The sequence below is a fragment of the Tetrao urogallus genome (genome assembly GCF_951394365.1).
Source record: "Tetrao urogallus genome assembly, chromosome: 18".
NCBI lineage: Eukaryota > Metazoa > Chordata > Aves > Galliformes > Phasianidae > Tetrao > Tetrao urogallus.
In genome coordinates this window covers 9029386-9050275 of record NC_136831.1, presented here as the reverse complement: position 1 = coordinate 9050275, position 20890 = coordinate 9029386, and the positions used below count along the sequence as shown (strand labels likewise).

Below are 20890 nucleotides of genomic sequence, written 5' to 3'. Positions count from 1 at the left end.
GCTATTGACTGTCAGAATGTGAAAGTCAGGACTTGTAGGTCAGCTGCAGTGATTAATCCGCTGCAATGAGCTTGGTACAAACATTGTTTAAAGGCTCTGCAATAGAGGTTAGTTTCAGCTTATTCTTTTCTGGAGATTTATGATCTATTTTAAGTTTTGTTTTTTGGAGAGGAAAGAAAAAAAAAAATATGGCTGCCTGTGAGCAAGAAGGTTGGGGGGAGCTTGAAAATGACACAGTGCTGCCTGGGGCTGGGAGCTGGGCCTGGCTGAGTTCATCCCCGGGTACTGCAGTGCGTGCAGGTCCAGTACCATTGCTTTGTTCTCATCATCATCTTCAGCCATGTCTGAGGCCTGGTGTGTGGGGAGCTCTCTGTGCAGTCATGGCAGACAGTGTTGCAGTGTGCACTGTAGGAAGAGCCTTTTACAAATCAAAGTGGAAACTGTGATAGCTATAAATTCTTACCAGTGGTGGTCCAAAATGTGCCAGTGGCATTAACTGCTGCTTCAGTGGTCAGTAAAGGATACAGCCCAGATTTCTGGTTTTGTTTCAGGCTGCGTGAGCATTTCCAGAGGTTGCAGAGCATGGCGTTACTTGTTGTGGCTGGTCTTTGCTCAGAGGTGGCTGTTAGGGATCATTAACACTCACAGGACAGTCTCAAGTCTGCAGGGCACAGCATTGAAGTACAGCAGCAGTGGGGGGGTTTGCTCTGACTGCCTCATCATACTAAAATTGTTTTCTTATGTGTGCATCCTACAGGTCATATTGAACATGGACAGTGAGGAAATTCCGACCTTCTCAAGTCCAAAGGAGGAAACTGCCTATTGGAAAGAGCTTTCCTTGAAGTACAAACAAAGGTACTGTTGTATATTTTCAGAGTGGATTTGGTTCTTGGTGACTGAGGATGTGGCTTAGTCTGTTTCTCTGTGAGACTTTACCAAAATGTATTAAAATGACTCTCTGCATTTCCAGTTTAGGTGCAGCTTTTAAATCCAGCCTTGTGGAGGCTAAGTATTTTGTTCCCTGTGTTACCATGCCGTGAACTCAAGACTGAGCAAGTTAGAGCAGGAGAAGAGCCCTTTTATGATAATATGCATCTTTGTATAATTAAAATGCTGTCTTAAGTAGTAGCTTGCTGTTTTGCAGTAAGAAGACTGCCTGTGGGCTTGCCTGGCATCATTACTGTTCCCCTGGGCTTCTTGCACTCGGTCTGAGAAGTTTCTGATTTGGTAGCTGGCTGCAATATATTGAAGCGTGTTTGTTATACCTCTTAGTCCTGCCTGTGTTTGCCTCTGTCTTTTAAGGGGAGCAGAAGGCTTTTTGGTTACAAAAAGTTGCAAGAGAGCTTGTTGTCTTCAGTGCTGCTTGTGGTTCGTGGTGGTTGTTGATTTTTGTTTGTTTGTTTGTTGTGGGGGAGGGGAGTCAGCACTGGAGGCTTCCAGCTCGTACATTTCAGAAAGCTTTTCTTGCACTCTGTGTTACTGGTGTGCAATAGAAGCAAAGCCAGCCTAAGGAGCCCAGTGTGCAAGCTGTTTTTTGTTTGGGTCTGTCTTCTGGGTGTAGGGGGCAGGGTGTGGGCATTTGAGATCCTTGAGCTGAGTGAAGAAAGTCTGTCAGGAAGGTCTCACTGGTGCCAATCGAGATGTAGGTTCCTAAAGCCAACTCTGCCGGTTGCAAAGAGCTGCTACATATGGTAAAGATGAAAATGTAATTAGTGAAATATGTGGAGTTGCTGCTACAAGTCATTTAATACCTTGCAGTGGTGTAAGGAGGGTAGGTGCTGGCTTCCTACCAAAGCACTTAGCAACCCTGAGATTCAAACCTGAATGCTTTCCAGCACGCTTCTATTTGCAGGTAGTGATGCATTGATTGTTCTGTGCTGGTTTTTGCCTGAAGCAGGTTAAAAGCTTTATGTCGTGACTCTAAGTCTGCTAGAGTGAAGTCTGGTGGGGTACAGACTAGCAGGAATCCTGGAAATAGCCTTGCTATAGGTTGTATTTGCATGTGCATTTAATGGAGTTATTTGGTATAAAGGGGTGAATTTCCATTAGCAGGTAAACAATGCAATTGCTCTGTTTCCCCCATTTTTTATTTTCCCTGCAGAGGTCTGTGGTTAAGCACTTTAAAACTCTTGTTGCCTTTTCATCTAATTATTTCTGAAGAGCAGTGAACTTTGTGCTTGAGAGATGCTGCATTTTGAACTGATGAAATCTCCTTCCAGCTTCCAGGAAGCTCGTGAAGAACTGGCTGAATTTCAGGAGGGAAGCAGGGAACTAGAAGCTGAGTTGGAAGCGCAGCTAGTGCAGGCTGAGCAGAGGAATAGAGATTTACAAGCAGATAACCAAAGGCTGAAATATGAAGTGGAAACATTGAAGGTAGGTCTCATCTGTAACTTCTTCCTTCAGATATGTCGTGGGTATCATTTCAGGCTGTCTGTTCTGTTCTGTTCTGGGTCACTGGAGATCTAAAAGATGTAAAGGAATCATCTGCTTAAGCTCTACTCTTGAGCATGGCATGTACTCCAAATAAGGCCAGCAGCACACCAGAGAAATTTCTCAAGGACTTTTTCTTGTTCACGTCATTAAACACTTGTCATTGAGTTTGTGCTCATTTGTTTGAAATCTTTAGGCTTCGCCAAGTGGTGCTTTGTTGTGTACACAGGCAGCATCACATAGCAACAGGGAGGACAACACAAGTTTGTTTTGTCAGACCATGATTTCGTCCTCTTTCTGGACTTATTTTTTCTTTTTTTTTTTTTCCCCAGAATTTCTCCTTAGTCTTTTGGCACCCTACTGAAATGTGACAGTGGGTGATTGGTGACATCTTTTGGGGGGATTCTCCTAATTTTTTCTTGATAGCCATATCTGTGGGGACAGGGACTGCATAAAGATCTATGTGTGTACAGAAAGGGAATTTTAGTTAGTATCTGTCCATTAAGGAGTTCTTGCCTCTTTTGGGGTCCTGAAAAGTACTTGTTCTGGTGATCTTGGATTATTTTATGAAAGCAAGCGTTGGGATCTTACCCAATAGAAGTAATATTTTGAGAATTTCTTGTTCACATATCCAGTCCTAGTTATGTCTGTAAGGCTGGTACCTATTCTTTTAAGGTCAGCAGTTTTTCCATAAGCCCCTGTCTGTACCCTTAGAGCAGGTGAGAGCATGTTTTGGAATTCATCTTCCAGTCTTTCAAAGATAAGTTTGTGAACTCGGAGACGTCCAGTAACAGATTGCAGTGGCTCTGATTTTCAGCAACGGAGATGTCAGATGAGTTCTTGTGACAGTGTGGCCGTTGTAAGGGGAGGGAGGCACTGAAGGGGAGGCTGTGCAGTTTGATTTCTCTCTGGTTTTCTAGAGCAGCTGAACAGCCAGCTGTGTCGTTACGAGCAGTCAGTGCACAGGGCAGCGTGTGTAATCGTATCCTTTGTTCCTTGCTGATGTTCTGAGTTCCCCCTCCCTGTACAGTTTTTGCCTTGCAGGCCCAGATGTGCAGACCGCAGTTAGCGTGCTGCTTCGTGGATGCTGCTGATACTTCCCTCTCTACGCCTCTCTCTTTCAGGAGAAACTGGAGCACCAGTATGCACAGAGCTACAAGCAGGTGTCGTTGTTAGAGGATGACCTGAGCCAGACCCGGGCCATTAAAGATCAGCTTCATAAGTATGTCAGGGAGCTGGAGCAGGCCAACGATGACTTGGAGCGTGCAAAGAGGTGAAGGCTGCAAAACTCTTATTTCCTTAAATATTCACTGGATCTTGTCTGTGTTATTCAGATTCATCATTTTATTATTCAGATTCACCATTTTATTATTCCTTTAATGGGGGAGTGGGGGAGGAGAACAAAAATGCACATGTAAAAATAATTAAAAAAATAGTTAAAAAAAATCCTAAGTCACTTGATTCTTTGTAAAGTGCAACTTACCCTTGGAGTTCACCTCCATCAGCTGGTAGTTTTGAGTTACAGAAGAAAAGCTTAGGGGGGGACCTGAGGTGCTTTGTGTTCTTGTGAGCAATGAGCTGTGCAAGCGAGGCCAGTGCTCTAATTTTGATACTGCCAGCCCAGTGACTCTTACGTTTGTGATCCTTGTAGCTCAAAGCCCCTTTGAAGTAGGAAGCTGGTGCTTTACTTGGTCCCTTTTAAATTAAACACGCCAAAGGAGTCTCCTCTTTCCTTGCATAACAGCTTAATGACGGTGGGGAGCAGATGTGGTCTGTGTAAGTGCAGAAAATGAGCAGGCTGCTGCAGGAGACGCCCGTTTTTGGAGTCGATCGTGCTTCCGCTCTGCTGAATGGGAATTTTGCCATTGATTCAGTGGGACCAGGAATGAGCCTCTGGCTATTTGGCAGTAAGATCTGAGAACTGAGGCCTCGTTTCCACAGCACTCTTAACCTCATGACTAACTTTTGACACACATAAGTTGTCTCACTGATATCACGGGACAAGTATCCCAGTGCCCTTCTTTCTGTGAGCTGCTGCCTGTTTCTCCAGAGCTGACACACGAAATACATGACTTTGGAGAATGACTTGGGAAAAATGGAGCTCGCTGTGCCAGGCTGGCTCTGCCCCATCTCTTTGGCACATCTTGGAGAGCTAGATGCTATCATGTTCTTTTCATCTCTCTCTCTTCTTTGGAGCTCTAGTCCTTCCTAAGAAGCATTTTCATAGCTTTCAAGTAACTATCTTGAATGTAGGTCCTGCTAGCATTTTTCCTCTATTATGTATTTGAATACACTTTTAAGTTAGCTGAGCTGAAGAATCTAATATTCTGGATTTTGTTTCTAGGGCAACAATAGTTTCATTGGAAGACTTTGAGCAAAGGCTGAACCAGGCGATAGAGAGAAACGCGTTTCTAGAAAGTGAACTGGATGACAAGGAGTCACTGCTAGTTTCTGTACAGAGATTAAAGGATGAAGCCAGAGGTATGGCTTGCTTGATTAGTTCTGTCTTTGTACATTGCTGGCTTACTAACAGAGACGTGAAGCAACCAAAGCTCATGTTTATGGAAAGCTTCACTTAATGAGATTGAAACTGGATGTGTAATATAAGCGTTGGAATTTACCTGCTAATAAACAGTATGTTCTCTGTTCTTTGTGTGTCCACTGAATCTAAGAGGAAAGAATTCCTCACGTTGGGTAAAATTAGTGTCAGATTCTTTCAGGGTTTTTAACCAAGCTGAGTAAAAACATACTGCTTTCCATGGATTTAATAGAGCTGAAAACTGTGTTCCAGAAGTTTTCTCTCTGTGGCTTTGTGCCACAAGGCACAGGGAAAATACAGGAAGTGACAGGGAAATGCATGCCAAATGGTAAATAACTATCTCTAAAAATGCTGCCTGCTGTTACCTTCTGAACCTGATGGAAGTTGCATGGCTTCTTTAAGATATGGCAATAAAGACTGTGGTTAGAGCCGTGGCATCAGAGATGCTTCAGATAATCCTCAGAGCTGTAAGAGCTGGGAATTCCCTGAGAGGTTTCATGTTGAGAACGTGGGGGAAACTTTATTTCTATTTTAGTGGTTGGGGAACATGATTGCTCTGATGGAGCAGCGTTAGCATGCCATCACTGCAGGTTAGACATCAGTGTTTTTCAGCATTCTTTCCACACTATTTCTTTGGAAGCAATTTCTCAGTGAATGCAAGGACCTAAAAAGGATCTTTTTAGGCTGTGCCTGAAAAGCAAACAAACACAAATGAAAAAACCCAACCATGTAATGTATTAGTGATTTGCCTCTGGGCCCTGCTTGAGACTTCACAGATCCATTGCTGAATTGTGCTGGATGTTCTTTATAGCAAATCTGTGTGGAATGGGAGGCAGCAAGGTGGTGATACAGAGCAGTCCAGAGAGATAGTGGGAATAAAATACTGGTTTCCTAATTTCCCTTTTCTTCCTCTGTCATTTGGGCTATGAACCTCTTTAGTCTGCTTGTTCTCATCTTGATGAATCAAGAAACAGCAGACACAACCCCTTCCCGATGGCTATTGTGCAGTGCAGCAGATGATTAAACTGGAAGGGCAGCGTTGGGAATTAGAAACACAAGATCAGGTCATCAGTCTGTTTCCCTGGCCTCCCAGCTGAGTGCAGTTAGCAGGCATTTGTGAGTGGCTGTGTTCTTCTGCAGCCTGCTTTCCATGGAACTCAAACTACAAGCGGGGAGGAATGTGAGGCCAGGTCACCAGCCTTGCGCTCTGGGTGCACGCAGCTCTCAGGGCCAGCACTGTGTGGCTGCCTTTTGAGCTCTGCCTTATTTGAGATGGAGGGCTTTGCTGCTGGAGGGAGGCAGCGACAGTGACTCACTGATTACTGCAGAGTATTCTCTGCAAGAATTCTGTTGTTCTGTGGAATGCTGGAGAAATCTGCCACTGACATGCTGTGTGTTTTGTCTGCGTGCTCAGACCTGCGGCAGGAGCTGGCAGTACGGGAAAGGCAGCAGGAAGTCACCCGCAAGTCTGCGCCCAGCTCTCCAACTCTGGACTGTGAGAAGATGGATTCAGCTGTCCAGGCATCTCTCTCCTTGCCAGCTACGCCTGTTGGAAAAGGATCTGAAAATAGTTTTCCTTCCCCCAAAGGTATAATTCCTGGAAACTGTGCCTGATTGGGTGGGAGTGCGTTCTGCTTGTCGAAAAATAACTTCAGACAAGACCCTTGTTAGTAAACTTAAAGTGAACGCAGATACGTGTGAATCCCTACATAACGTGTGCTGAAATACCGGAGCTGTGTCAGACCTATTTAATAAGTGTAATTAGTTAATACTGTGGGAAAGAAAGGGAGAAGTTTAGCTACTGCTTTGTAGGGGTGAGGATCGTGCTCTGCAGTAGAATATATTTGGCGTCGCAGGGAAATGCAGTGAGTAACATTTCAGCTGAAGTTCCCTGGTGGGTAAATGGTGGGTAGCAGTGCTGTGCTGTCTTTGTTAGCGTGTGCTTGTGGGGTGCTGTGCTGTCAGGCAGTGGGATATTAGCCTAGTCCTCTTCCATCTGGAAGGCTCAGGTCAATAACGAGGATTAAAACAATTTATTTTAAATCAAAGTAGACTCCAGAGAAAGCTCTGGTTGGATTAGATGGATTGCAGGCAGCAGCCATGCAGATGGAGAGTGCGTGAACTCTGTGTGTGTGTATCTAATGGGCAGGAGGGGAGTGGGCAAGAATTAAGCTTTTTCTCTGTGGCTAGTGATCTATAGCCTGTGTTACTGTTTGTACAAAGAGTCTGCAGTCAGATCTAAGATTTACCTCCTTACAGGAGTTATTTAAAAATGAAATAGTGGAGGAGTGGCACATATATAATGAAGTGTGTTTGTTTGCAGCTATACCAAATGGATTTGGTACAAGCCCTCTTACTCCTTCAGCTAGAATATCTGCACTCAACATCGTGGGGGATCTCTTACGGAAAGTTGGGGTGAGTGCTGCGTACTGAACTGTCCCCAGGTCTGTGCCTTCCCTGAGAGTTCATCCACATGGGGGATGAAGAGGCCTTGGCTCATGCTGAATTAGTGCTGGAGTTTCTAAGGTGTCTCTCTTAAACTGTCCACACTTAGTGTTTGGGATGTGACAACGCTTGTTTTTTAATTATCTTGATTTATGGAGCGGGTTGCTAAGGATCTGATGCCAGCTTTTAGAGAGAAAATCCGTTTTTGGAGTAAAGACTTTCTTGGTGCACGGAGGCTGGGCTTTAGCAGATGCTTGTTCATGTTTCATGTGAAAGCAGGACTCAGCTGAACCTCAGCCTTAGGACCCACTGCACAATTGTGTTATTCATGGGAGGTGAGCTGATAGCAGATGGAGGCTCTGAGGAGATCTGCAGAAGTTACTGAGAACTTAAATGAATAGGTTATAAAAAATAAAAGCCCTTTGGTAAGAAAGTGAAAGAATAAATCGGGAGAAAGCCGAGTGTTCCCATCTGTAGCTGATTGGGAAGTGAAATGCGAGCCTCTAAAGGGATTACAACTGTGAGCAGGAAAGAAGTGCTTTTGACATCTGTTGTGGTGTTGCTTAGGATGCCAGGCTTTCCAGCTGAATGAAGACACGACTTGTGAGTGGTGAGAAGCTTGTTTGCTTGCCTCCTTGGGCAGTGTTTCGAGTGGAAGCATGGCAGCCTTGGTGTCTAGCCTCCAGGGCTGGCTTTCCTCTGTCCCTTGTGGTTTGCACTAAGAACAGAAATAGCTGACATGAATATGGTTGTTTTAGCCAAATCTGACATTAAAAATCAGATCATTGCTTGTATTTAGAGCTTGTGAGCTCATCAAGCCTGGGTTGAAAGGGCAGCAGGACGGCTCAGGGTTCCAGAGTGGCATGTTTAAAATGGGATCATTGTGAGTAAGAGTCTGTAGGGGATTTAGGGAGCTTAATGACATCCCATGTGATTACTCTGCGAGGACAGGAAATGCCAAATAAGCGTGCTTCTTTCCCAGCCTATTCTTAAACACACACAGCCAGCAATACAAAATTCCAGCTGATGCATTTACTTAGTAATAATTATAGGATGTGCAGGGTTTCTGTGGGTTGGCTTACCCATTGGGTGCCTCATCCTGTGCCTGGGGCTCCCTTTCTCTCCAAGATGTTCCCCTCAGCTTTCTTGCTGGCATGTGAGACAGCGAGCTACATGGACAGCTCAGTTTTGGTGCCCTCCCTGCTAGGAGTCAGTGGATGAGGCAAGTCTGCTACCTTGTATAGGAGGAAAAGAACTTGTCAGACTTGCTTGGATGTGGTAGAGGTGGGGTAGAACCCCTGGAGATAGGCTTAGCTGCCTTTGTTTCCCTCTTATGGGGGGTCTGTAGCACCTCTTCTGAAGCTTAGCAGGGAGGATAAAGAAACTGGTGAAGTTTTGCAGGCAGTGATTAGGAAATACCAGAAAGATACTTTCCTGGGGAAAAATGCAACTTTACAAATATGCTGCGCCTCCTGAAATTGGAGGATTCTGCTTTTCTCCTTGAGTTTTTTGGTCAGCTTACACTAGCATCACTCTAACTCTGGAACAGGAGCTTTCAGTTACCACCTCCAGCATCTGACTTCCGTGCTTCAGGTACCTAAATGAGAGTTGATTTCTTGTAAAGTCTGAGGAGGAGGAGGAGGAGGAGGAGGAGGAGGACTGCACCTGGCAGTCTGCATCAGCATCTCATTACGTGCTTCTGACTGGAGAAAACAGCAGCTCTGTTCCCATTTAGCTCATTTTTTGCCTAAGATGGTCACAGTGGGGTTCTAACCATACTGATTTCTGGTCATGCTAAAGCCTGAACTTGAGCAGCAAAATATTTTCTCTTAAAAAAAAAAAAAAAAAGTAATCCCTCTTCTCCCTCCCCCCACCTCTCTTTTCCTTTCACAGGCCTTAGAATCCAAGTTAGCTGCTTGCAGGAATTTTGCAAAGGACCAGGCATCACGGAAATCCTACATTTCAGGGACCGCTAACAGCAGCGCGATGAGCAGCAATGGCACCAAGTTCCCTCATGCAGGGCATACTTCTTTCTTCGACAAAGGGTAAGCCAGCATGTGTTTGTACACTGAGGGGGGTGGATGTTTCAGGATGCTGTGTGAAGCAGAAGTTTTCCTTGGCTTGTTTTTAGCTTTTGTCCAGTAAGACAAATCTGTGCAGCCAGGTTCTCCAGGGGACAGAGGAGCAGCGTTCCACTGCAGGCAAATTTGCTTCACTTTGTTCCACTGGAGGCCTTTGCTTCCACTGTGAAGCAAAAAGAAAAGCAAGTTTTTGACGTCTTAGCTGGTGGGTTGTCACTGCCTGCGCTGCCCTCTGATGCCCCAGCTCTTGGTGGCTGCGTAAACCTTCTGGTGCAGTGATTGTGCCCTTCACAAGGATCTCAAGCAGGCAGTGGTGGGGCTGCCACAGCTGTTGGAGTGCTTGTGTGTGGGGAGTGCCTGAACTGCAGAGCTGCAGGTTCCCTTAGTAAGAGCAGTAAGTGGGCAGCACTGCTTCCTTGGAGAGTGGTTCCCTTTTTGCTCTTCTCCTCCCTGCTATCAGTGAAAAAGCACGTTACTAACTGTGAAATCCTTGCTGATAGAAGGGACAGCTGTCCTGTGCCGTCCTGTTGTGTGTCAGCCGTAGTGTTGGAGGCAGCATTTGCAGGAAAAACCACCCTGTGACTTGCTCATAGTTGGAGCTTCCTCTCTGGTATGGGGAAGTGGTTCAGCAGGAGGATTTTCCCACAGTCCTTTGTAGCTCAGGGCCCTGTGGTTGCATGAGCAGCCCTGAGGAGCAGGGTGCACAGCCAGGCTCTCCTCCTGTGTTACCCAGCAATAGGGAAACCTGTGCTCAATGGCACTGTGCAAAACACCCTCTGTGCTCTCTGCTGGTGATAGTCTTCCCTATTAGACTTCAAGCCAGAGCAGTTTTAACGCTGATATTCAGCACATCCTCTAAACAGCATTTATTGGGAGCTTTAAACAACTTAAAGAGTGCCACACAGAAGCAGACAGGATGGGTTTCTGGAATCCTCCTTGTGGGAGCTGAATCATGTTGCTATGTGGGTAGCAGGGTATGTTACATCTTAGAAACTGGCAAGAAGAAGAGCTTTCAGAGCTACTGGTGTTTCTTGCTTTTGGAAAAGGGAGTGCTCACATACTTAGCAAGGTCAGCATCACGTGCAAATGGGGCAGACTGTGAGGTTGGCTGCGTACTGGGAGGCTGACCAGGGTCTGTGCATCACCACAGCAGTGGTGGTGGCACCGTGGGCTCCATTTCATGTGCAGGCTGTCAGAGCAGTGCTGGGGAGACATTAGAAGTGTTCTTGGGAGGCAGCATGGCTACAGTGAACTGTGGTATGGTAATTAGCTGATCGCTGCGTGGGATGGGAGTCGCTTCTAATTACCTTCTGATTGTCATCACCCTTGCTATCTGGGCTGGCTGCCTGCAGTTCAGGGCAGGCTGTAGCTGAAAAAGGCTTAGACATGTGTCCCTTTGATAGTGCACTTCCTCAGCAGACTTGAAGGATGCTAACAGACTGGGGAAGTGATGGAGGTGACCATTTTACCTGCACGTTCTTAGAGATCCTTACGCAGTCCCATCCCTCCCCTCTGAACACAGATGTGCTGCAGGCCGTGGGATCAGCAGCTCACACCTCACAGCTGCCCTGCTCTGCCTTCCTCGTGGCCCAGGGCCGGGTGCAGCGCCGTGCTGCACACACACGTAACCCTGCCTCGCTGTGCGTGAGGGCAGAGCAGAGCCCTGCCACCAGACCTGAGTGCATCACAGCGGTTGGCTGAGCCGAGGTTTTGCCCTTTCTTCTCCCCTCTTCTCCTTTCTCTCCAGCCCCTGTTCTCTCTTCCCTGCCCCAAACTGTCGCTGGAGCCTGAAACAGCCACCCGCGCTCCTAGACCCGGTCCAGTCTGCAGCCGCTGCCTTATGAACGGCCAGTTGTTGGGTGGTGGGATTGTGCCAGAGGTAATCCAGCCATGTCATTACGGTTCCATTTGCTTTCCTTTCTCTGCCTTTTTGTTGCTAAAAGTGTTTGAGCCTCCGTGTCTCATCAAACTCCTGCTCTGTGCTTGCTGAGCAGAGCTAGGCGGGCAGCTGAAGCAGGTGTGGAAGCCAGGAAGTGAGGAGCAGTTACCTCAGAATCGTTTGAGGGGAGGTTTGAAAAACAGCTGGGCTTGCACGCGAGCTTTGCAGAAGAATTGGAAGGGTCAGGAATTATATGCTGTGTTGGGTTTTGTTTTTATTTTGTGCTCTACCAAGTCTGGTATAAGATCACTTTCCTGCAGACTGGTTCCTTTAGAAACGTGGTGGCTCTGTGTGCACCCCCAGGCCTACAGAGCAGCACCTGAGGGGTGTTCTGTGATGGAAATTTGTTCCTTTGCAGTTAGAATTGTTGTTAGCTGTTAGGGACTGCGATCCACTTGGGGAATAAAATGCCTCTGACCTTGATGGGTGCCGCAGAGGCACAACGACAGCTGAGCTGGGACTGCAGCGAGCCAAGATGAGCTGTTTGTTCCTTGGGGCATGAGCTCCTTGCTCACAATTCCCTCAGTCCTCTTCTTATCTTTGAGCATCAGAGCATTGCAGTTGCTGTTTGTTCTGAGGCAAGTCCTGTGAATCTGCTGGGCTGTGTTTAAAAGTGAGAAGTGCCTCTGCTTGCACGCTGCTGGCAGTGCCACCATGCGAGCAGCTGTGGTGGCAGTCACTGCACCTAGGATCCCTGTCTGCCCTGCAGAGCATCCTTGTGCAGAGCTCAGGGATCAGCAGCCAGGTGGGGTTCAGTCAAACCCTTTTCCCTGTGGCTTAACTCAGGGTTATGCCCAAGAATGTCTTCACTGTGTGCATAAACTGTTTCACTTTTTCTCCACTAGGCGTGAAAAGGTGATATTCCCCACCTTGGTCATGGGTAAATGAATTCATTTGCAATGATAAGCTGCATGCATTTTAACTGCGGTGCTTGGAGGTGCAGAGTTGGTGGATATGCTAACTGCATGAGGTAGTTCTCGTAGCACTACAAACTAATAGGCAATGATTGAGGCCTGAGGCTATAATCTTTCTTTCTCTTTGCTTTAGATAAGTTTCTCTGGTGCTGTGACCAGTTCCAGCTGTAAGGTTGAGTGCTGCTTGCTTTCTTGGTTTAATAACTCTTCAAATATATGCATGTTTCTGATGGAGTCGGATGTGACAGAGATATGGGGTGAAGCATTGCTGCTCTTACCCCAGCTAATCCTGAAGTCAGTGTGTCCTCTGCCTTGTTTCTTCCTCAGCACTGTGCTGGGTGTTGGCCTGCCTTGGAGGGAGCAGGGATGGCCCTTCCCTGCTGTGTGTGCAGTGGGGGCCAGGCTGGGTTATTGGGCTCCAGGACAGTGTTCTGTTGAGGTTCTGTTTGATGCTTAGAGTTAAGAGATCCTCAGAGGCTTTGTGCTAAGGATGAAATACAGCTTGAAATACAGATTAACGAGTAAAGATCCAGCTGGAGCAATCACAGGACGGAGAGCAGCTGGAAATGGGCACAAAGTGTGTGCCGTGGTCAGGACAGCAGTCAGAAACACCCAGCAGGAGCTGCTGCAGGGGGGAATGTTTCCAGCAGGGACTGTTGGCTTGGGATCAGTCTGAGGCGCCGGCCCTGATGGACTCACCATAGAGAGAGCTCTCTGTAAATCAGAGCTGCTGCTTCATCTTCGTTTCTGCACCAAGGGTGAGGCCAGCAGTGTGCAGTGTGTGTCCCCTGCCCTGCTGCACCCCGCTCAGCAATGGCTCCTTCTCCTTTTTGTCCCGGGCTTCATGAAGCTGTTGGTGTCTCCCCAGCTCAGTCTGGGCCCTGCCACGTCTGTGTGGCATCTGTGAGGAGGGCCTGACTGCTTCATGGCCTCTGGCCTTGGTTATGTTTCTCTGGGATGTGAAAAGGGCACCCGTGCTGCTGAATGGGCCTTGGAGCAGGAGCTGAAAGGAGTTGCATCCCTTAAAGGTGAAACTCTGCCATTCCTGCCTCGAATGTCTCTTTTCTCTCCCAAAGGAAGCAAACCACTGCTTTTTAATCCCATTTATTTTTTCGTTCTCCCCTGCGCTGCTTGGCAGAGCTGCTCTCTCCCTGATAAGTCATTTGCAGAGTCATGCTGGGACCAGGTCGGCTTCCTGCCCCTTCATTCACGTGGAAATAGCAAAGTGCATCTGCTCTAAGGACTCTTCCAGCATTTTTTTGCTGCATGGAGGCACCTGCCTCTGAAACACATTGCAGGTCGTGTCTCAGTCAGTTGAAATTTCAGCCTTAACAGGAAAGGAGGCAAAGGTTTCCCCCCCACAGCCCCGTGTGGGGTGCGACAGGCTCTGCTGGAGGCGGGGAGGGCTCTGCAGCAGCATTACCATGGGAAGCCAACCTTGCTAGCAGGCATTCAGGTTCTTCATCTGCTCCTGTGGATCAGCGCTGTAATTGCTGGGCACAGGGAGCACGGGGGCAGCAGTCGGGTGGGTGTGCTGTGCTGTTGAGGGGTAACTGCATCTCCTCATCAAGGCTGGGCTGACGGCAAGCAGTGGACGGCGAGCTTAGGTGCTGTGTGCAGAGCCGAATTGAGGAGATCAAAACCCAAACAGGGTGGAGGCTGCGGAAGGCTGTCACACACACGTGCTGCTCCCTGGGCTGTGTGCCTCGCAGCTGAGAGCAGCTGTGGGAAGGGGTGAGCTTGTGGTTTGCAGCTGGGTGGAGGCTGTGGGTTCGGGGGCTCAGCAGGGAGGGGTGGGGGAGGCCTGGAGGCCCCGGAGCCCTTCTACAGCCCCAGCTCCGCTGTGCTTTACTGTGTGCTGCCTGTTCTCACTGAGCCCATTCTCCATTGCGTGGTTGCACTGCAGCTGTGTGAGCGTGTGCAGGTGGACGGATGGATGCCTCCACTGTGCTGGGATCAGCCTGTGTTGAGCCTCCAGTTGGGCTGGAGGGGAGCTAGCCCTGCCCGGCTGTGCCCTGAGGGCTGCCCGTAGCCCGCAGGCTGGGAGCAGCTGCTGCTGGGCAGGAGGGAAGGACGTGGGGAACGGGCCTGGGGGGCAGCTGAGCTGCCTGTGGCTGTGCCACCCCTGAGGCCGTCGCCCCTCATCCTCTGCGTGGCCCCTGTGCAGTCAGCACAGCGCTGCCCCTGGGTGTGTGTGCAGCAGGGAGGTCTGGGATGGAGGGGCTGGGCTCAGCCCCAGGGTGGGCTGGTACTGACCTCCCTGTCTCTTGTTGCTTCTCAGGGCAGTAAACGGCTTTGATCAAGGGACCCCGGGACTGGGAGCCTCCAGACCTTCCTCAGCACCTGGCATGCTCCCCCTGAGCGTATGAGTCGGCGCCAGGCTGTGCTTGGACTCGCGGACGCTTTTCTCGGCCCAACAAGAGAAGTGCTTTGGTTTCCTCCCCCTCCCTGCCCCGCAGGAACAGGACCTGCACCATGGCATGCAGCAGTGCCCGTGCTGCTGGAGGAGAGCCCATGCTTGCAGCCTTTCGTGTCCTGTTAATAGAGTTAACTGTAGTGGGTGTGCCCTGCGGCCCCGTACCACGTGTTGCACAAGCTGACACATAGTGCTCTGTTGCAGGGGATGCAGAACCTCAGCCAGGTGCTGCTCGACCTGTCACTGCATCTCTTTTCTCAGTTAGGTTTGGTGTGACAAAAACATTTGCCGCTTTTCTTGAAGGCTACGCCTCTCCCTGCCTGATCTCACATCCTGCTGTTTGAGCCAACCAGCTGCTGTCCTTCCCCATGGGGCTCAAACCTCTCAAGACACACTGAGCGAGGCTGGGAGCAGGAGTGGAGGCTGGCAGTGAGCTCTGGGGATGTGAGTGAATGCAGCATAGAAATCACTGCTGGACAGGTGAGCAGCTGGCTGTGTCCATAAGGCCCTTCCCCAGCCCAGCAGATGGAGGTAGAGCTGGTGCTGGTGTGGGGCTTTGCTGAGGAAGGCCCAGCACACATCATTTAGCACCAGTGCCCTTAGCAGCTCTGGGCTGAGCTTGGCTGGAGCCTCCTCCCGTGGCACGGGGCCTGCAGCAAGCTTTTTCCCATGTGCCTGAACCATCCCAGCACTCTGCCCTCCTTTGTGGCACTTCTGCCCCCCCAGCCAGACATCAGCTCTTTAGGAGGCCGCTCAGCCCATGGACTGCAGTGCCCACGAACTGCCTCCTCCCAGCACCCTGTATCCCTCGGCCCCCTGTTCAGCTCTGTAATATAGGACGGGATTTCAGTGTCACCTGCAGGCTTCTGTGACAGTTTTGGGCGACTGTGTTCCTTGTGGGTCTTTCAGGCGATGTATTTGTGCGAGTTCTCTGTCGCTGTGCCTCAGAGTCGGTGGATTTTGATGTGAACCAACGAACCCCAGGGGGGTCTGAGGAAAAAAAAAACCTTCCCAGTTTGGTCCATCGCGTTCCTTGGCTCTGCAGCTGTACATTGGTTTATTTACAAGCGCTGAGAGAAACCATCGGCCCCAGCAGAACAGAGGTGGGAGCGTTTCCCCCTTTGCCCTTAGGGCCCCTATGGTCCTCTTTTCCTGTGCATCCTCTGCTGCATTTGACTGTTTACATTTGTTTTATTGTACATAGGTTTGTAAACATATTATCTTTGCCTAAGATCTTTGTACATAACTTAACTTGGGCTTTGTAGCTTTATTTATTCAAAGTCTATATGGCATGTTTCAGTAGGACAGTGTACCATAACACCGTGGGCACACAGCATAATGTGGTTTAAAGACAAAAAAACAACAACCAAAACCTGAGAGTAATATTCCCAAAATAAAGTTCTTTTAATGTGGAATGGGTGGATTTTGCAGAAGAGGCAGCGGTGGCTGTGTTTGTCCTGCAGTGTTTTTGGCTGAGCCGGAGGGCAGGGTGGGAGGCACTGCTCTTCTGTGCAGCTCCTGCCCCTTAGCTTGGCACTGCACACAACTGTTGGTGCACGGAGCCAGCGGGGCTGAGCGCACCTCTGCTCCCTGTGCTGTGGGGCAGGAATCTGCTTGGGCTCCTGGTGGAGGTATCCAGCTGCAGGCAATGAGGGGCAGCGCTGGCTGGGCTGCCAGGACCCCACGCACCCCCCCAGAGCTGTGCCTGCTCCAGCGCTGCCCCCAGCAGCAGAGCCCTGTGCTTCCCCAGGTACTCATGGCCTCCATCCCACTCCTGACTCAAGATCACAGCACAGCCTTCCTGCTGCTGCCCTGCAGTGGCAGCCCGTGGAAATGCCTCGTTGGCAGCTGGTGTCAGGGCAGAGGAGTGCATCCTGCATCCATGCCTGCATCCATGGCAGCTCCGTCCTGGGGGAGAAGTGCTGGGCAGGAGGAGAGGGGACACCATGTGGGCAGGGCTGCCTTCATTGCGGTCAGTTGGAAAATGCCTTACCAGCAATAACCTGCTCTTGCACAGAGCCTGAGTGGCCACAGTACCACAGGGAGATGGGAGCACAGGCTGTGACACGTGGGGCACAGCACCACCTCTGCAGCACTGTGATCACAGGGCGGTGAGGCTTCTTCCTTTGCAGCAGGAGGAGCAGCAGCACAGCTGAGAGCAGCCCGTGAGGAGCAGGGCAGGAGCTGGCAGCAGGGCACCACGTGGACAGAAGCAGCAGCCCGGCCCAATGCGACGCTCACAGCCCACGCTTGGTTGCGGCCCATCAGTGCAGCTCCCACGGCTCCCAGCTGCAGCACTGAGCTCCCAGCTCTGCCACCCCCCCCTGCTGCCAGTCCTGGCTGCGGAGGCAACAGGCGCAGCTCTCCCTGCTCCCAGGAGAGGTCAGACCTGACAGCTACAGAACTGGAGCTCAGAGGACGGGAAGCGTTTGGAGGCATTGAGATCCCTTTGTGATCCAGAGCTGCACTCCCCCAACACTTCACGCTGTACTGAGGTAGAAGAGAGCAAAACAGAAAACCAAAACACTAAGAAGGGAGGCTTCCAGCCATATTCTCATTTATTAAGGTCTATGCCAGCCTCAAGAAATAGCTCTTCCTGTAAGTAAACAGAGCAGGCGGCCACAGCTATAATGAATAAATTTATTGTCTTACAAAAATCATTGTCTAGAAATATGGGTATACAAGAAAACAAGATATTTGCAGTCAGATGCCTGGTGGTCAACAGCCAGTTTGATTAAAAATACCCAAACACACAACACAACCTTTGCGACAGATGTTAAAGCTTTTAACCAAAAAAAGGAAATCCGTATCTGTTTGTTGGGCGCGTGGCAGAGGAAGGTTCCTATTAACACTGATTCATCGTCACTAATATCCATAATACCACTTGGACTAGAGAGGTACATGATATGAAGCACAGTCAAAATTAATACATTAAATCATCGTTATATAGGCAAATTATATATGTAACATTGTCTTAGTACTGTAGTGTCTAAGGCACTTTCTGTAATGTCAGTTTTTCAGCTATTTAAACAAAAAGAACGCTAACTACTCGCTGTAATACTGCTCAAAGTAAAAAACAACAGCAACAACAACGAAAGAAGGATTCACATCCACTGGCTTGTTAACTGCAGGCAGGCAACACCCTCTGTGCAGCGCTGGCAGCGCGGCCGTGGCACCGTCCTGAAGTTCATAAATTACTGCGCCTGTGCTGGATGCTTGTTTTCCACTGGTGTTCACACTGTACTAGCCTTAGTGTATATATACAGAGCTGGTGGGCATGGAAGAGCAGGATGCTACAGCTGCAAAGTACTGTACAGAGAGGAACGGTGACGCGGTTTGCCTGTACTGCATGACACTAATGGATGAAGCAGGTGCTGAGAACACTCCAAAATGGTTCTGAGGGTTAAAAAATGGACACTACTCACTCATCCCTACGCTTCCCTCTAACGCTTCCCGAGGCTCTTCACAGTTCACTCCCTGATTGTGTGCCGATCACAACAGTTAGGAGAAAAAAAGATGCGGGTGCGGTTTGGTCTTCAACGATCCGAGGGGCTCAGCGCAGCCAGGGCTGCCCGAGCACAGAAGAAATGGAAGGATGTTGTCTGTACAAAGCATGCTGAGCCATGCCAATGGGGCCGTCCCAACCACCTACCCTCTGGGAATGAAGTTTCGTGGGGTTTTTTTAACCGATACAGAAAGTTTCATCCTTCACATGATGCTTTATAAAATGGCTTTACAATGAGTGTCTGGAAAATAGATGCACTGAACAGAGACGATCCCGTTTTGTTACTATATGTAAAAAAAAAAGCAGTTGTACCTATATCTGAAGCGGGGTACAGTATGGTGAGGCTGGAGAGCCTTAAGACATAGTTGACCTACGGTAAGTAACCTTGTAGCATGCCGACATTTTGTAAGGCAGATTTAGGGCCACAAGGCAGCCTGGTGGTCAGGAAAGTCCTCCTCGCTCTGCCCACTGTGGTGTAAAGGTCTCTGCATGCAAACGGTGTGCGGGGCTCTACTCAGCAGGGCTCGGCTGCGCCTCGTTCACGTCGCTGCCTTTGCTCTCCGCGTCGTCGTCCGAGAGCTCCAGGGAGGCCCCTTCGATGTGCAGCTGGCGCCTGCCGGATCGGCTGGAGGAAAAGGTGATGGGGCCGCCCCTCCTGCAAGCATCAAGCAGAGAACAGCCCTTGCATCGTCCTCACGCTGCCCTGACGGCTCCCAGCTGAGCTGCAGGGGCACAGCGCTGCCCCAGGTTCCCAGGAGGAGCGTTGGAAGCACTGCTCCCATCACAGGACGCCCACAGACGTTCTGCTGCTCTGCTTATTTCACACCACGCACTGAGCAGGGTGGGTTCTTCAAAAGCAGCTTGCTTAGGAAGCGCTGCACTGCACCCCTCCTGCCACTGCTGGCCCTGCAGCAGCCCGGGATGGCTTTCCTCCTGCAGCCTCCCCTCCTCCAGCCCCGCTCAGTACTGGATACAAATGCTGAGAGCAGAGCTTTGCAATCCAGGTGTGAAAAGCTCCCCTGGAGTCGGCTGGGAACAACACAATCAGTGCTTGCCACTAGAAGAGCGTAACTGAGCCATGTCGCCTCCTGCTGCTGGACTCAGGCACCGGCCCCAGCCAACCCAGGATATACGCTCCGAAGAGTTCTGGCTCAAGAGCCATCAGGAACATCTTCACAGCCAGCAGCTGCCTCAACCATCACACCAGGCTCAGGCATCAGCTCCCAGCAGACTCCAGTGCAGCCCAACCCCTAACAGCAACAGCTCTGCTTCCACAGCTCCACAGCTGAGCGGTCCCCAAGGACGCAGCATTACAAACACGGTCAGAGGGCACCCAGATGAAGCCCTGCCAACTCCTGCACCACGTACCTTAACCTGTTTTTCAGGGTGCTGACCTCCCTGCTCAGGCCCTCGTTAGCCTCTGTGGCATCGTCCAGCTCACGCTGCAGTTTACGTCGGGAAGCATTTGCACGTGTGGCTTCCTCCTCAGCCTCCTCCAGCTGACGCTTCAGCTGCTTCATCCTGGCATTTGCTTTTTCCATCTAAAACACAAAATCAAGTTGTCAGGATCAAACTCAGCAGCTGCAGCCCTGCAGCGTGGAAAGGCAGAGAGGTTCTCCAGCGCCCCAACCACCCCTGCTGGAGACGGAGCCTCAGTGCAGACTCCCATCTGGATTCCTGGGAACAGCCCACAACTCCTGGGTCTCAGAGATGTGCATAACACATCGTCACATGTGATGTGATGTGATGGGGCCGCCCCTCCTGCAAGCATCAAGCAGAGAACAGCCTTTGCATCGTCCTCACGCTGCCCTGACGGCTCTCAGCTGAGCTGCAGGGGCACAGCAGGGCTATCACAGGGAGCAGGCAAGGAACCGCTCTGCCAGTTCACCTATCGAGACTGGGATTCCCTCATGTCTTCATTAAAAAGCTTCTTAACGATGCCTTTCCACTCAAAGCAGGCTTTTTCCCATCTTTCCCAAGCACAAGCTAAGCCACTCCACCCACCTGCTCCTTGTATTGGTCTGCGTGTCGGCGCTCATCCTCCACCTGCATGAAGACTTCTTTTAATTTCTTCTCTGTGCGTCGCACCAGTTTGTTTGCAGCTGCTCTTTCCCTGGAAAGGATCAGAAGCCACGTGGAGGCTGTGAGCACCAGCTTTAGAAGCATGCAGTACGAGCACTGAGCAGCACAAGTACTGTCAGAGGGCTGAAAGGAGGCACAGGGATGTGCTTCTACACAGCAAGATTCAACAGAGCAGTGCTAAGCAATGTCATGGTCCTGAGCCAAAAGCCCAAGAGGAATGAAGGTGGGGATAAGACAGCCCACTTTCAATCTTCCTAAGACAAGGCAGGGAAAAAAGAAGTTGGAGGACTGAGATGGAAAGCAGCAGCCTGGAGAAAGACGACTTGTCCAGAGCACAAGATTTACTTCAAAGAATGTCTGAGGTGAGGAGTGACCCCTGTAGGCCATCTGCTCCAACAGGGCCATCAGAGCTGCTTTTCCATACCCAGCAGCTTTTGAATGCCTCCAAGGAAGAGACCCCACAATCTCTCCACAACCCATGCCAGTGCTCTGTCACCCCCAGTCAAAAAGTGCTCCCTGATGCTCAGGTGGAACCCTCT

The 20890-nt window shown here is 49.8% G+C and overlaps 2 protein-coding genes across 7 annotated transcripts in view; one reads left to right on the top strand and one right to left on the bottom strand.

The window, feature by feature from the left end:
• Window positions 1–769: 769 nt before the first annotated feature.
• On the top strand, window positions 770–14717 carry NDEL1 (nudE neurodevelopment protein 1 like 1; the record flags this gene model as incomplete). Of its 2 annotated transcripts, none has more annotated exons than XM_079544167.1 (8): window positions 770–855; window positions 2220–2373; window positions 3555–3703; window positions 4775–4911; window positions 6384–6557; window positions 7293–7384; window positions 9308–9459; window positions 14630–14717. In XM_079544167.1, 8 exons carry the CDS (start codon window positions 770–772, stop codon window positions 14715–14717), a joined length of 1032 nt encoding a protein of 343 aa, XP_079400293.1. The 2 variants fall into 2 exon arrangements, with proteins under 2 accessions (XP_079400293.1, XP_079400292.1); XM_079544166.1 differs by lacking the exon at window positions 14630–14717 and adding an exon at window positions 11243–11339.
• Window positions 14718–18779: 4062 nt separating this feature from the next.
• The window catches only part of MYH10 (myosin heavy chain 10), a gene marked incomplete at both ends in the record, with an annotated part of 89581 nt that continues 87470 nt past the window's right edge, over window positions 18780–20890 (bottom strand). For all 5 annotated transcript variants that reach the window (XM_079544116.1, XM_079544115.1, XM_079544117.1 and 2 more), the window contains 3 exons: window positions 18780–18924; window positions 19638–19810; window positions 20274–20382. In XM_079544116.1, coding sequence (XP_079400242.1) covers window positions 18780–18924; window positions 19638–19810; window positions 20274–20382 — 427 coding nt within the window. The remainder of the gene's footprint in view (window positions 18925–19637; window positions 19811–20273; window positions 20383–20890) is intronic.